Source organism: Sprattus sprattus, assembly GCF_963457725.1.
Source record: "Sprattus sprattus genome assembly, chromosome: 3".
Classification (NCBI taxonomy): Eukaryota; Metazoa; Chordata; class Actinopteri; order Clupeiformes; family Clupeidae; genus Sprattus; species Sprattus sprattus.
Genome location: NC_137922.1, coordinates 45,907,574 through 45,923,772, shown reverse-complemented (window position 1 = coordinate 45,923,772; position 16,199 = coordinate 45,907,574). Strand labels below are relative to the sequence as shown.

Below are 16,199 nucleotides of genomic sequence, written 5' to 3'. Positions count from 1 at the left end.
TCAAACGGGCGAGGAGTAGTTAGCTGCAAGAAAAACGGGGAGAATAAATAAATAAAGAAAACTTGACGATAACAATACTGTGCTTCCCTTCGGGCAAGCACACTAATAAATATTGGGGTTTCTCTATTTTGCCTATAAGGGCAATAATACCAGAGCCTGAATGAACACAACCAACGGTAGCAATATATAATCCTTTATTTCAATTCATCAGGGACATATAATATCTGGGTTAAAATGGTGCAGGGGCTCAATCACAGGGATAGAGGGCAGCGAGTAATGTTCACAAGCTTCATTAAAGTGCACCCATTAAAGCCAACTCTTGAAGCACACACACACTAAATTGCACACCGCCACTTGGCGCACACAAGAGCACTGCAACTGTTGGATCAATCCACCCCTGAAGTACACACGGCAACCCACAACCAATAGGCTAAGAGAAGCTTAAGCTTACATACACTACCCCACTATGCCCCGTTCTCTGGCCCCGCAATGTACTATTAAGAGCACGCAAACAAACACACACACACACACACAGACACACACACGCACACAAACACACACACTAAAAGGGATAACTTAACTCGCCGACCGGCGAAAACCCCCCCTGGGGTCTGAGTGCGTGGAGCTGGCGTAGTCCAAAGAATGCCCGAATGTGGAGGGATGTTGTGGCTCACGTCACGGAACACCCGACGGTAATAGCAGCGGCTTCTCACTCCGCTAAAGCCCTGGCCCTGACTGTATAAAGGAGGCAGCTAACCTCCCCTCCTAACGATGGACGCAACTAACCCGCTGGACTACCTGTCTTCGTCGCCGGCAATCCTAATTGACTGCGAACGACACCCTCCCGCACCCAGGAGTGTCAAACCGCACCGCAGATTCTCTCGTCTTGTCTCCCTTCTTCCTCTTTTCACAGTTCCGTCTCAGGTAACCCCAATCAGCCGCACCTGGCTTGGCTGTTTACCAATCAATCAAATCCCACCGTTCACTCACATCACAATAGTATCCACAATAAGAAATATCCTGCTTATTACTTTCCACATTGATATTACAAACACATTTGACTGGTCTGTCTTTTCTTTCTCTAGAACATTTTGCAGATTATAAACATTTACAAAGATAATACTATAAGTAGAGTTGCACCAGGATCGACTACCAGATGGCATCTGCGCCCATGCCTAGGACGTTCCATTAAGGGACCCTATCCTGATATGAGCCGTTTCAACAGATAGTTTGTTAACAATCTGAACATCGGTAGATAGTCTGTAGGGGGGCATCCATGTAAAGTGTGACCAATATTGATAGTTAAATCAGATAAAACAAAATACAGCGTAAAGCACTATCAACAACAACTTCATTTGTTTGAGCAGTCTTTTGAAAATCAAAGAAAACGTCCATGACAGATGTTAACAGCACATAGGAGTAAGCCCCACCCAGTAACACTGTCACCCACCCACACACCATATTTACAATGCAAAGACAACTTCAGTTAATTCCCAGCAACGATATGTGGTTAAATTAGTTTTATAGAAGCACTTCACTCACATGCCTATTTTACTACATTCCTTTTACTCTAATGTTGTTATTGCTGATGTCCTCTATAACATAATCATATAAGCCACTTGTGCATCAATACTTATAGCTAGGGGAAATATACAAAAACATCAAGGCATGTTAGACTTCCTAAAAAAGTCAAACAGGCCTCTGTCCCTGAAGAGTTAAAGGAAATCTAAAAAGAGAAAAAAAGAAACTGTTCAAACCAGTTAGCCTTGATTAACATGAGATGATGTCTTTATTTTAATCCTGCTCTTCCAATCTCATTATACAGCTCATGCAGCCCCTAAGTAGGGTTGGGTTCCAATATGGAACCGGTTCCAATACAACCGGTACCTACCCGGACCAAAATGCCATGCAGATTTCGGGGCTTCCTTTCGGTGCCTGAGCCTATTGACATTAATAGAGTAACAAATCATGCAGCTGAATGAACAAAACTTCTGTAAAATGTTTTTTAAAGAATTTTATTTGCCTTGGCAATTAAAAAGCCTTTCTGTCGTCAATCGTCGTTTTGTGCTGTTTAAAATATATTTATAGTTTAGGCACCTGTATCGTTCTAAAAGTAACGGTTAAGCACCCATCCCTACCCCTAAGAACATTGGGCCTCATTCTCGACCTTTTTCTGTAATTCTTCAGAAATGTTTCTTACACGACTTCGCAAAAACAACGTAAGAGAAACGCTTCCGCTGCATTCCCGCACGCTTGAAAATGTGTTCATAAGCAGCCGAAGTCTTCTCAGCTGGGTTCCTTCCGATTAGCTTCTTAGATTGATGCGCGTTCTCGTGAAAGTGGATTTGCATACATACACGCCCTGCCAGCTCCTTATTAGGAGACGCAATTTTAGAAACGTGTGCTGTCGCAATCTCCCGAATCCACCTCGTAACAGGTGTTCATTAATAAGGTGGAGATATTGTATAACGTTGAACGTCCGAAGTCCGTAAAACACATTTAAGTAGTCACTTTTTTTTTTTTTAATCGAAAAATAGGCACCATAGGTGTGAAGACCGGTCCCAAGTACGAGTGTAAATTGTAGTCCGTCCTGTCGTTCGAAATGGCCACCATAGGGGTGAAGACTGGTCACCAGTAGTAGTATAAATTGCAATAAATTCATGACTTAGTTCTTAAAGATTGAGTTTAGTGTTTATTTATTTATTCACTTACATTTGCAGTGTTCATGTCATTCACAATCAGTCTCTTAGCAGACGCGGCCTTTGTCCAAAGTGACGTACAAGGGAGAGAACAGTCAAGCTACGAGCCATATAGACCTAGTGTAACAATAAACACTACCTCGTATAATTATGACTATAAATGTGAAACGTAATTGTTAATGATACAAATATTCTCGTATTTATTATTATCATAATTATTTTAATCCGAGGATGTCTGTAGAGTTGACGTATACGCAATCACCAACGGGTTCTCACAAATTCGCCCGTTAACCCTTTTACTGTAATAGGCCTACAGAGTTTTTTCAAATGTCATTCCTCAATGCGATTCCTCAAATAACCACAAGATGGCCCGTGGAATCCCATTTGAGAAGATTCCGGTAGAGTTACGACTGCTATTTCGAGTTCTGAAAGTTGTCTGAAGTTCAGAAGAAAGCACAGAAGAAAAAAATAACGAGAATGCAAATGTTTTCATAAATGTTTCCGAACTGGAGTTACTTCTGAAATCCTTCGGAAAGTCTTCCCAACTGCTGTCGAGAATGAGGCCCATTGATGTTTGTTGGAGCAAAAGATACTTCAGCTGCTGCTATATTGCCGGCTGCAAGCAGAAAGATGCCTAGTGTTCTCAATAGCAGCTGCCAGACCAAGATGTGTTACATTATCATGCTAGTTGAGATGGTAATGTTTACATTTGTTTAGATTCTTGAAAAAAACATTGCTCTGAAAAAATCAGCCACCTTGGAGAGAAAACTGGTGTTCTGCATTACAAGAGCATATCTCTTGATATCTGGAAGGTCTTTCTCCATATTCTTTACCAGTTCCAAGAAATCAAACCTTTCCGGGTTTTCTGATGTAATGAGGAAGACGGGAGGGGTTCCCAATGTTCTCAAATTGTCCAGACAGTTGGTACGTATTTTTTGAAGTGTTGCCTCCCCTGTTACCCCCCTTCTCTCTTCTTGTGTTACATCAAGGTCAGTCTTTGTATGAACAAAGTAGAAATTCTTCTTCTTTTTCATGATTTCCTTTGCCAACATGGCGTCATTCTCCTTGAATCTGGATGCACTTACAATGATAAAGAAGTCATAATTTGGGTATTTGACATCTTTCATGTAGGTTTCTGCTTTGAACATTGGGCTCCCTATGCCTGGCAGGTCCCATAAGTTCACATTGGGCATGGTTGGGTGGGGGTACATGGTGGGCTCCATGGTGGTTTCTGTGACTCCAGTGGGTGCAGCTCCTTCATCAGTATCTTGAAGACCTCTGATGGCGTTAATGAAGGATGACTTTCCTACCCCAGTCTCCCCTGTCACAGCAATGTTGAGAGTGACATGATCTAACATATCAACTTCTTCTCTGGCTCTGGCAATGGCCCGCTCACAGGTTGGTTTACCAGAATCATTATGTAAAGCACGGAGATCCTGTTGATCAGCCATCATCTAAAAGGAAAAGGTAAAGTCTTATATTAAATCATATGCAAATAAACTAGCTCATGTAATTACAGTTTTTTTCAACAGTCAAATCTCTGATGTTGACAAAATGTGCATTCAATGGCCTACCAACTTATTTTTCATACCATTGATCAGCCATGATCTACAACCCCAATCAGAAAAAGTTGGGACCGTATGTTCAATTAAAATTATATTGAAAACAGAGAATTGTATATTCTCTTTGACCTTTATTTCATTGACATTAATACAACAGCACATTATTTGATGTTTTACCCTTATGAATTGTATTGTAAGAAAAGCACTTTATTCAGTTTTGAACAGGAGTGGGCTTAGGTTGCTCGGGCAACTGCCCGTCTGCCCTCCTCGACTGAAGTTGCCCTTCTGAAGGAAATATATATATTTGCCATCAGGGGACGGGGGCGTGGCAGCAGAGTTTAAAACGATATTGGCAAAATTTGCGATCAGGGGAAGTGGCAGCGGCGGTTAGAGAGTTTGAAATTATATTGGCAAAATTTGGGATCAGATGACGGGGCATGGCAGCGGCGGTGACAAAAATGAATGTGTTGCCCCTTTTTTCCAGGGCAGAACAACTGCCCTTAAAAATTCCTGTGCACGTCCCTGGTTTTGATCCTTGCAACATATTTCAAAAAATGTTGGCACAGTAAAGCATCACTTTGTAATGTTGCCATTCTTTTTCACAACACTTAAAAGACGTTTAGGGACTCAAGACATCAAGTGAGGCATCATATAGCCAAAAGTAACCGCGCCAACAAACCAATCACCTGCTGTACCAGCCACCCAGACATATCCGAACACAAATTCAAATATTACTTGCATTTAGTACCGCAACATCAAATGTGTTTACTGTTTGCCGAGTGGATGCATGTACGGCCCCGGCAAACAGATCACAACAAAAAACAAATTAAATTACTACTTGTAATTTAGTACCGCAACATCATATGTGTTTCCTGTTTGCCGAGTGGATGCATGTACGGCCCCGGCAAACAGATCACAACAAAAAACAAATTAAATTACTACTTGTAATTTAGTACCGCAACATCAAATGTGTTTCCTGTTTGCCGAGTGGATGCATGTACGGCCCCGGCAAACAGATCACAACAAAAAACAAATTAAATTCCTACTTGTAATTTAGTACCGCAACATCAAATGTGTTTCCTGTTTGCCGAGTGGATGCATGTACGGCCCCGGCAAACAGATCACAACAAAAAACAAAATGTTCAATGCCAGAAAAACTAAACATATCTAAGTATTGCAATATGCAACAGGCAAACCGACACACAGATGACATGTCCCTGGTTGGTGAAATGATTCATCTGTGTGTTTGTTCGTGCTGATTCCCGACTAACAGACCTGCAGACTGATTCGTCATTTCCTGTTTGTTAGATGGATCAGGAGGAGCCTCCTGGGCCTGATTACTCCCCTCCTCAGCCCGCCCCGAAACGCCCCTGCAGACCGGCTCCAGAGCAACACCAGCATCGCCCACGCCGCCCTGCTCCCCATCCTGGGCCCTCAACTCAGTCATCATCCCCTTGACGACTTCTCCCGCTGGATGTGACGACCCCCACCCTGGTCATCGGCAGCTCCATGGTCCGAGATGTCCACACCCCCCCCTTCAACAAGCGGCCCCTGCAAGGTCCACTGCCTCCCCGGAGCCAGGCGTGTTCCAATCACTGATGGATGTGGAACTTTCCCTCCCCACCCCCACCACTCTGCACGTAGTCTCTCTACCTGGTCTACCTAGAGAAACCCTCGGCCAACCGCACCCACTGCCACTGCATTGCCGTACACCTACTCTACCCAATACCCTATGCTAGCATTTATGTACAATATACATTATTGCCTCCACCGAAATGTTTCTCTGTCCCTACATCCCCTACCCCTGTAACAGTAACCCTATTGCCACAGTAATCTGGTCTTGTCTGTATCATGTCCCACCTTCCTGTCTCCACCCGGCCGACCTCAAGCAGATGGGTCCCCCCTTATGTGCCGTGGTTCTGCTCAAGGTTTCTTCCTGCCTAACAGGGAGTTTTTTCTTGCCCCTGTTGCCGTTGTGCATGCACTAAGGGGGTTCAGGCTCTGGGCTCTGTTAAGCGCCGAGAGGCAATTGTATTGTTATGGCGCTATACAAATAAAATTGAATTGAATTGAATTGAATTGAAGTGAGGAAGAGTTTCAGATGTAACCCTGTCCCATTCTTCCTGCAAGCCAGTCTTAAGGTGTGCAACAGTACGTGGTCTTCATTGTCGCATTTTGTGTCCTTCTTTTCAATAACAGTAATTCGCCTTCCATTCATGGAGTCTGTCAGTTTTTTTATCTGTTGACGATCAACATTTTGAGCAGCAGAAACCACAGCCCCCGAGCAGGGGCGATTCTAGGGAGTGTGGGGGCCCTAGGCAGAAATTCTTAGGGGGCCCTACCGACCAGTGTTCATCACCCTTATGTTAGGCAAAACAATCTGACGCCGACGCGAAATGTATGAAATAAAAGCTTTTTTTTATTCAAAATATAAGAACATGAAAAACACTTATTTTTCACTGGAAGTGGATGATGCTAGACCTGATATGCAAAAAAAAACAAAAAAAAACAGGGTATATCTTAAAGAATCTTTTCAGAGCATGTCACATGTTATCAATTGAGGTAAAATATCCAGAGGTGTAAAAAGTACTGAAATGTTGTACTAAAGTAAAAGTACAATTACTTTGATAAAATTGTACTTAAGTTCAAGTAATATTACCCATCTAAAAATCTACTCAAGTAAAAGTAAAAAGTAAACATAGCAATGGTCAATTATCGAAAAATAGTTGACCACATAACGTTGGGAAGCCCCATTCAAATGAATGGAGCATTCTACAGTATTAAGAAGAGCCGTGTATGTTCAATCTTTACAATTAATAAGCAATCAAACAGGTAGCAGCTACAGTTAACAATTCAAGTGGAACACTGGACTTAAGGTTTTCATCATCAGGGTTTGGTAGGGGCACTTTATCTGTCCGTTTCGTCATAAATTTATGTTATGATCCTGAGGAGGGAATAGAGATAGGGAAGAGATGTTTCATTTTTCTCCTTGAGCATGGCTTTCATTGCTATCACAGCATTAACAAGATAAAAGCAACATTATGCAACTATTTTACCCTTCAGAATGGGTTAAGTGTGTTGTTGTGTTGCACTTGCTTAATGTTTGACTGTGTTATGAAAGTTGTTCACTAACTAGTTCGTTAGCATTCCTGGCGATTAGCTATTTTTGCATAGGTTTGCTTTAACGCTAGCTGCTATTCAAGTTATTAGTTGGACAAAGTAGCCTAGCCACATTTTTCGTCTGTTAATGTTATGCTAAGCCTAAATCATCCACTCCACTCCACTCCACTTACCGCGGCCTTTCTTTTTCTTTTCTTCATCTTCTTTTTTCTTCTTCCTCTTCTCACTACCAGATGGGTAGTTGTTCCTCTTCATTTTCCCTCAGGTTCGTTCTGTTCCGAACATCTCACATTCCCTAACGTTGTATCCACCTGTTCTATCCTGGGCTGGATTTTGACTGGGCAAAGCCAATGTCAATCAATCGGAATTTTGATAGGCACTCGTCTTTACCCACACTGCCCTGCGCTTGGCCCTCTACCCATCCGATTAAGAGAATGAATTTGTTCATTGAGAGTAAAATAAGGTGTTATAACAAATACATTATTTTACTATACACATGCATAATATATGCATGTATAATTCATGCTAACCTATATCGTGCGTAATCGATGGCATGGATATTTTCACAGGGATCACAACGGTACACACCGTCACCGTGAGACTTTCTCATTCACTCTTTGTCAGAGAGTCTTCCTCTTCTAAAGCTTATTCTCATCGTTGCATTCATTCTACACCATAGATACAAATTTGGATACATGTAATTCTATGAGTGTGAGGTTCGTGCCGCAACCGACAATGTGAAATTGGCATTGTAGTTTGAATTTTTTTTGATCAGACCCGCTTTTGGGGGGCCCCCTAGTGGCGCGGGGCCCCAGGCAATTGCCTGGTATGCCTAATGGGATGCAGCGCCTCTGCCCCCGAGACACTGTTGAGAGAGGTGTACTGTTTTCCTGCATTGTAAATCTCCTGTTTAAGGAGGCTCCACAAGTTCTCGATAAGGTTTAGGTAAGGTGAGGAAGGCGGCCATGTAATTTTTCTTTCATCTTTAAGGCCTTAACTGGATAGCCATGCAGAGAAGTACTTTGATACATGGGATGGAGCATTGTCCTGCATAAAAATCATGGTCTTCTTGAAAGATTCAGACTTTTTGGTTGAAGAAAGTGTCTTCTAAAAACTTGGTTGGGAGTTGATTTCAAGTCCATGTTCAACCCGAAAAAGGTCCAACTAGCTCATCTTAAATAATACAAGCCCATACCAGAACCCCACCTCGACCTTGCTGGCTTCTGAGTTGAAGTGGAGCTCTGTGCTCATTACTGATCCAGCCACAGGCCCATCCATCTGGTCCGTCAAGAGTCACTTTGGACTTCTTCCAAAATCTTTGGTAGATAATTTGCGTCTTTTTTCTCAACATGTTTCTTGCGACCCTGTTGACTATTTGCAACGAAACATTTGATGGTTCTGTGATCACGCCCCAATATCTTAGCAATTTTGCCTGAGCAAAATAAGCTGTGTTATAATTATGCACACCTTGAAAGAGGTTGTTGATCCCATTAGGCCACACCCTCCCTCATTACACAAATACACATCACCTGATATGCTAAAATTCAATAAGCATTCAAGTTTATACAGCTTGAAGTTGGAAAATGTGCCTAAATTAAAATATGGTCAAAAACTCAATTGCCTGATAATTGTATGCACAATGTATTCTCCTCCAAAATATGTACTATTCGGCATTAATAGTGCCATCACAGAGGTGTAAGTTATCTTTGCCAAGGGCACTGACACAACCCCATACAATGACAGACCCTGGCTTTTTGACTTGTTGCTGGTAACAGTCTGAATAGTCCTTTTCTTCTTTGGTCTGGAGCACAGGTCGTGCATTTCTTCCTAAAAAAGACCTGAAATATTGATTTGTCTGAACACAATACACGTTTTCACTGTGTGATAGTCCATCCCAGGTGCATCCGAGCCCAGAGAAGTGGATGGCCCTTCTGGACGTTGTTAACATAAGGGTTCCTTTTGGCACAGTAAAGTTTTAACAGGCATTTGTGGATAGGTCTGCATATTGTAAAGCAAAAATAAAAGCAATCCTGAGCCCGTGTGGTTATATCGCTTATAGATGAACAACAGTTCTTGATGCAGTGCCATCTGAGGGATCGGAGATCACGGTTATTCAGCTTAGGCGTGCACCCCTGCCCTTTACGCACTGAAATTTCGCCAGATTCCTTGAATCTTGAAATGATCTTATGCACCGCGGAGGATAAATGATTACTTACCATCTTTCTTTGAGAAGCATTTCAATTATTTGCTCACGCACTTGTTGGCAAACTGGCAATTCTCTGCCAATCTTTGCTCCTTTCCTGAATGCTGCTTTTGTACCAAATCATGAGTAAAATTACCTGTTGATATCACTTGTTTCAAATCACATCATTATTTATTATTCTACCTCATTACTACCCCTAAATTGCCCTCGTCCCAACTTTTTTTGGAATGTGTTGCAGGCCTGAACAGCAGGAAGGGATGTATGTAGTGGTCAACTGCTGCTTTGATGCAAGCCGGCGACTGGTCACCCCTGGCTGGGTCACCTGGGTGAGGGTGTCTGATGTTTGAACAGACCCTAAACACCCAATGACCCCAGGATACATCACTGAGGATGCATCCCAGCGCTTCCACAGAGAGTATTCCACTATTCCAGTATTACATATAATCATTAGCAAAGTGTTTTGCAGTGCTTGATCTAAAGCCGGCACTATCTATACTTTATAAACAATTATAAACAGCCTGTTACTCAGGGACATAACATTAGTAGACACTCATGCAGCAAAGTCTCCAAAAATGACCTCAGACTTTAAGATGTTGTCACAGGTGGGGGGGTGCTAGCGCCACCACTTAATCTAAATTACTACTGCTACTGAGGAGCAAACCGTATTCCCCCCAAAGAGATGTCAGGACTCAAGGAATGAGGTTTAAAAAGATACGCTGGTTTATTTAAAATTAAAAAGAAGACTTAAGGGGGATGGTGACAAGAGGGCAGGGGAATGGGCAGTGAGGGCGTAGTCCGTGGCACAGCGGTTGTTCCAAGTGCCTCCTACAAGGGGTCTGAGCCAGCAGTTGCACGTCTCCTCCAGCAGGGGGCTTGGCAGCAGGCAGCTAGGCAGGGGGCGTGGCAGTTACTCATGTCCTCCAAGAGTGAGAGGGGGGAGTCTAAGAGCCTAGGGGAATGGTGACGACGGGGCAGGGGAATGGGGCTGTGAGGGTCTAGTCCGTGGTTACTGTGTACAATATCAAAACATACTATTTTGTACTATGTACAAAATCAAAAATATAATTACAGACAACAACATAAATGCAAGGCCTTGGGCATTAAATAGTTGCCCAGATTGTGCAGAAGTTGATTTAAATGCTCTTGTATGGATCATGGTTAGAACATTACTACAATTTCATCAATACAACACAATAATCAAAAACTCACTACAAAGTAAATTATTCGCCCTTGATTAAGTTACATTTACAATGTGCACATCATTTGCATATGAAACATTTGATTATCCACCCACTTAGCCTGGTACACTTCAATATCTTGTTTAGAAGCATAGGAACATAGAGGAAATCTTAAACATGGTAAGCATTCCACACCATTAAGCCTGGGTCACATGTTTACTTTACTCTAATTTAGTTCTGCCATTTCAAGCACCCTTTTGGCTACACTATACAGTTCCTCCACCTCTTCTAGGAGCACATATTGTGTGGTAGAAAACGATAATACAGCTGCTGCTACACTGCCAACAACAGGCACAAATCTGCACAGTGACTCCACTACACCTGCTACCCCAAGTCTCATTGCAAATTTTGTTGCCAGAGATGATTTGTCAGTAATTGCCATGACAAGTGAGGATTCTCTAACCATTGCCAGTATTGGCTTATTTACTCTCTCTGACAACCTTTCAAGGGTTTTATCATCTAAACCAAATGAATAATAGCATTTGGTTAAGAAAGACACTATCATGGCAACATCACATGCAAGTGAAAGACCTGGTACTGGGGCTGTCGCTATGGCACCTGATGTAATGGCCACAGCCCATACTGCATTCTTGAATGTATTGTATTTCTGCTTAAGACACTCTTTGGAATAAACGGGCAAACTCAAAACTAGAGCATCTCTCTTGTTATCTGGAAGGTCTCTCTCCAGAGTATTCACCAGTTCCTGGAAGTCAAACCTTTCCAGGTTATGGGATGTAATGAGGAAGACAGGAGGGGGTCCCAATGTTCTGAGATTATCCAGACAGTTGTTCCGTATTTTCTGAAGTGTTGCCTCCTCTCTTACTCCCTTTCTCTCTTCTTGTGTTACATCACGGTCAGTCTTTGTGCGAACAAAGTAGAAATCCTTCTTCTTTTTCTTGATTTCATTTGCCAGCATCATGTCAGTGTCCTTGAATCTTAATGCACTAACTATGATAAAGAAGTCATAGTTTTGGTATTTGACATCTTTCATATAGGTTTCTGCTTTAAACATTGAGCTCCCTATGCCTGGCAGGTCCCATAAGTTCACATTTGGCATGGTTGGGTGGGGGTACATGGTGGGCACCATGCTGTTTTCTACCTCCCCAGTGGGTGCAGCTCCTTCATCAGTATCTTTCAGACCTCTGATGGCATTAACGAAGGAGGACTTCCCTACCCCACTCTCCCCTGTCACAGCAATGTTGAGGGTGACGTTATCTAACCTATCAACTTCTTCTCTGGTTTTAGCATTGTCCCTCTCCCAGGTCGGTTCACCAGAATCGATTAGTAAAGCTCGGAGATCATCCTGTTGATCAGCCATCATCTAAAAGGAAAGTGTCTTTTATTATGTCATGTTCTGTTTTTGCAAGGAAGCTATCTGACATAATTCATGTTTTCAACAGTGATATAACTGATGTTGACAAATTCTGAATGTGCCTGCAAAGAATCAACGACAAATGTACAGCTCAAATACTTAACTTGAGTCTCATACCTAATTTAAAAAATTGCTTTGAAATTGTTTTTGGAAGTGAACGTTAAAGCACTATTGTAGCTACATCTAGGCTCTGTAGCTAAACAATATGTATGTATTATAATATAGCATGAACACTGTTTGTGTTGTTTCATCTTTTCAAATAGTTTTTTTTTTTTTTACTTTGAAAACTTTTTTAAGTTTGAAAATCCAGTTACCAAATTAATGATTATAGGGTTAGGGTTAGGGTTAGGGTAGTTTGAAATGGTGTGGTTAAACTTACTTCTTCAGCTTTCGTCGGAACTAATGCTGTTAGTTATCAGAGAAAGTTGTCTTCAGTACAGGAGTTATGTCTGGACACACCTGTGACAGAAGTATCAGTGTCTGAGTGAACTGAGTTTCAAGTTTTTAAATCCAAAGACTCTTAAGTTGGAGCTCAAATCGGGCGGTTGATTCTCAGAAAAGCATGTGGGTGTACCATTAGAAGTTGTGTAATCCCCCACCCTTCACTACTTCCACATTCTTGCCCATACTGCATATTTTCTGCTACATACTGTATATGGGCTGCTAATACATTACAACATTAATGTATCACAAAAACAAGGAAATGGTATGATGTGAAATGAATTGTGTGTACTTTCTAATAGCAATGTTTTTCATGTATTATGTCAAAAGAAAAATGGAAAGGAATTTTGATCTAGATATTAAGACAGCTTAAGGCCTTTGCTTAACAATATGTTCTGCACAGGACAAAAGGTATGACAGACATGCAACTATAAAGGTTTTGTCACTGTGGAGTGGAAGAAAAAATGTCTGATGAAAGCAAAGCAAGGGTGACATTTTTAAAACGGGAGAAGACTAGCCTAACTAAGGGCTCAAATACACATGCGCGTCTTTTTTCAGGCGTAGACACTTCACTAACGCCTTGGCAAAGTGCGGCGGCCAAAACAGAAGCGGTGCGCTTCCCTGCCTTGCGCTGGAAAGTTGAGAATAGTTCAACTTTTAAGCGCACCTAAAAAACGTTTCAAAGACGCAACGCGTGGTGGAGAAGGGGCGCACACTCTAAACGCGCCGTACCATAGGAATCAATGCATTTGCTCGCGTCCCGTTTTTAAAAAACGCGTATGTGTACCGCTCATCAATGTCACACTCGGCCCAGGCAGCCAATCAGATCAAGCAACAGGCGGGCTTAACTACTTTATCACTTATTTCCTGTTTTGATGCTGGAAGATGTGGTATGATTAAGCGATATAGCACGAGTGGGAGTGGGATTATCCCTTACCTACCCCACTCCCACGAGTATTGCTTTTATAAAACAATTCTACAGTCAACACATTAACATTTTAATACGAAAAATAGTTCCATTTTCAACGTCAGAATTTTGAATGAACTGTTTACGCTGCAGACGCTGCAGTAACGCCTTGGCAAAGTGTGGCGGCCAAAACAGAAGCGGTGCGCTTCCCTGCCTTGCGCTGGAAAGTAGCGCACCTAAAAAACGCTTCAAAGACGCAACGCGTGGTGGAGAAGGGGCGCACACGGTAAACGCGCCGTGCCATAGGAATCAATGCATTTGCAATATAGCAATATAGACCTATCAAAGCATTTAAAAACATTAGGCCTGAATCACAGGAACTGACTGCCTTACTCTTAGTAATGCCATTTGCACCAGGCTTTTGGCTACACTCTACAGTTGATCCAACACCTCTAGGGGTGCTAACTACAGGGAGATGAACTACACTGTAGATGGTGCTATAATACCAGCAATGTGCACAAATCCTGTCACAGTCGATTACAATATAAAAACACAGCAATCCAGCAATTTTTCAAATACACTTTTATTCTGTTTTTTTCCCCCCCTGTGGAATTTTACACTGCTGCCCAAAGATTTGCACATAGACAAAGCATCTTGTACATTTCCAGTGTTACCATGTACAATATCAAAAGTTATTTGCTGGAAAAGGCCATTACAGACAACAACACCTACACAGTATACTTCCAATCCAATCCGACACAGACACTACACATATTTACTGATTCTTGCACGCTAATGATTCCAGAGTTGTACTGATGTTTGAAAGTAATCTAAAACATCATCAACATCAAAAGGATATCCAGTGAACACACACAGGTTATTCTTACAAAAAGAAGGAAAGTCTTTTTAAATAGTTGCCCAGATTGTGCAGAGGTTGATCTTTTATGGATCATGGTAAGAACATTACCAGAATTTGATGCAAATAATCACATCTTAAAAGACAACTCAAGACAATGTCAATTACTTAGTCTTTGATTCAGATGAATTTACAAATAATTTGCATATGAGATGCATTTGATTTTACACCCACTTAGCCTGACACACTTCTATTTCTTGCTTACAAAGAAAACTTAAATGAATCCCCAATATTGCTGTAAAACATAGTAACATAGCTAGTCATCCACATATCATGGAATACATCTTAAACATGGTCACCACTTTGCACCATTAAGCCTGGGTCACATGTTTGCTATACTCTACTTTACTTCTGCCATTTCAATCACCCCTTTGGCTACACTATACAGTTCCTTTACCCCTTCAAGGAGCACAGATTGTGTGGTAGCAAACGATATCCCAGCTGCTGCAATGTTTCCAGGACCAGGCACAAGGATGCACAGCGCCTCAACAACACCTGCTGCCCCAAGTCTTGCTGCCGCTTTTGCTGCAAGTGATGATTCTTCAGCAATCGCCATGACAAGTGCTGATTCTCTAGCCTTTGCCAGTATTGGCTTGTTTACTCTCTCTGATAACTTTTGAAGGGTTCCATCATTTAGACCAAATGAATAGTAGCATTTAGTTAAGAAAGACACTACCATGGCAACATCAAATGCTAGTGACAGACCTGGTACTGGGATTACCGTTATGCCAGCTGATGCGGTGGCCAGAACCCATGCTGTTTTCTTGAATCTACTGTATTTCTTGTCAAGAAACTCCTTGGAATGAACAGGCAAACTCATAACCAGAGCATCTCTCTTGTGATATGGAAGGTCTCTCTCCAGAGTATTTACCAGTTCCGGGAAGTCAAACCTTTCCAGTTTATTAGATGTAATTAGGAAGACAGGAGGGGGTCCCAATGTTCTCAAATTTTCCAGACAGTTTTTCCGTATTTTCTGAAGTGTTTGCTCCTCTCCTACTCCCTTTCTCTCTTCTTGTGATACATCAGTATCAGTCTTTGTGCGAACAAAGTAGAAATTCTTCTTCTTTTTCATGATTTCCTTTGCCAATATGGCGTCATTCTCCTTGAATCTGGATGCACTTACAATGATAAAGAAGTCATAATTTGGGTATTTGACATCTTTCATGTAGGTTTCTGCTTTGAACATTGGGCTCCCTATGCCTGGCAGGTCCCAGATCTTCACATTGGGCATGGTTGGGTGGGGGTACATGGTGGGCTCCATGGTGGTTTCTGTGACTCCAGTTTCTGCAGCTCCTTCATCAGTATCTTGAAGACCTCTGAAGGCATTAACGAAGGCTGACTTTCCTGACCCACTCTCCCCTGTCACAGCAATGTTGAGGGTGACATGATCTAACCTATCAACTTCTTCCCTGGCCCATTCCAAGGTCATTTCACCAGAATCATTCTGTTGATATTCCTCTTGATTATCCATGATCTAAAAGGAAAAAGGAAGTTAACGTCTTATATTAGCTCATGTTCTGTTTTTGCAAAGAAACTTTCTTCATAGCATAATAGCATATAGCATATCTCTATAGCATAATTACTCTTTTTTTTAACAGTGAAATCTCTGATGTTGTCGATGACTCAGGTTATCATGATTACAGCTCTGAGTCTGAGTCTCATGCCTAATTAAAGCAGCTTGAAATAAGTTGCAGTTAGTTTGTATTGAAAAAACATCTGGGTGCTGTAGCTGAAATATATG

At 41.9% G+C, this 16,199-nt stretch overlaps 3 protein-coding genes across 3 annotated transcripts; all 3 read right to left on the bottom strand.

Moving 5' to 3' along the window:
* Positions 1–3,412: 3,412 nt before the first annotated feature.
* LOC308362809 (interferon-inducible GTPase 1-like) lies at positions 3,413–4,150 on the bottom strand (the record flags this gene model as incomplete). The annotated part of the gene is made up of 1 exon (XM_080835533.1): positions 3,413–4,150. The coding sequence occupies one exon, from the start codon at positions 4,148–4,150 to the stop codon at positions 3,413–3,415; it is 738 nt and encodes a 245-aa protein (XP_080691659.1).
* Positions 4,151–10,988: 6,838 nt separating this feature from the next.
* On the bottom strand, positions 10,989–12,140 carry LOC308362808 (interferon-inducible GTPase 5-like; the record flags this gene model as incomplete). Its single annotated transcript, XM_080835532.1, has 1 exon — positions 10,989–12,140. One exon carries the CDS (start codon positions 12,138–12,140, stop codon positions 10,989–10,991), a length of 1,152 nt encoding a protein of 383 aa, XP_080691658.1.
* Positions 12,141–14,798: 2,658 nt separating this feature from the next.
* On the bottom strand, positions 14,799–15,929 carry LOC308362807 (interferon-inducible GTPase 5-like; the record flags this gene model as incomplete). The annotated part of the gene is made up of 1 exon (XM_080835531.1): positions 14,799–15,929. The coding sequence occupies one exon, from the start codon at positions 15,927–15,929 to the stop codon at positions 14,799–14,801; it is 1,131 nt and encodes a 376-aa protein (XP_080691657.1).
* Between the last annotated feature and the right edge of the window lie 270 nt (positions 15,930–16,199).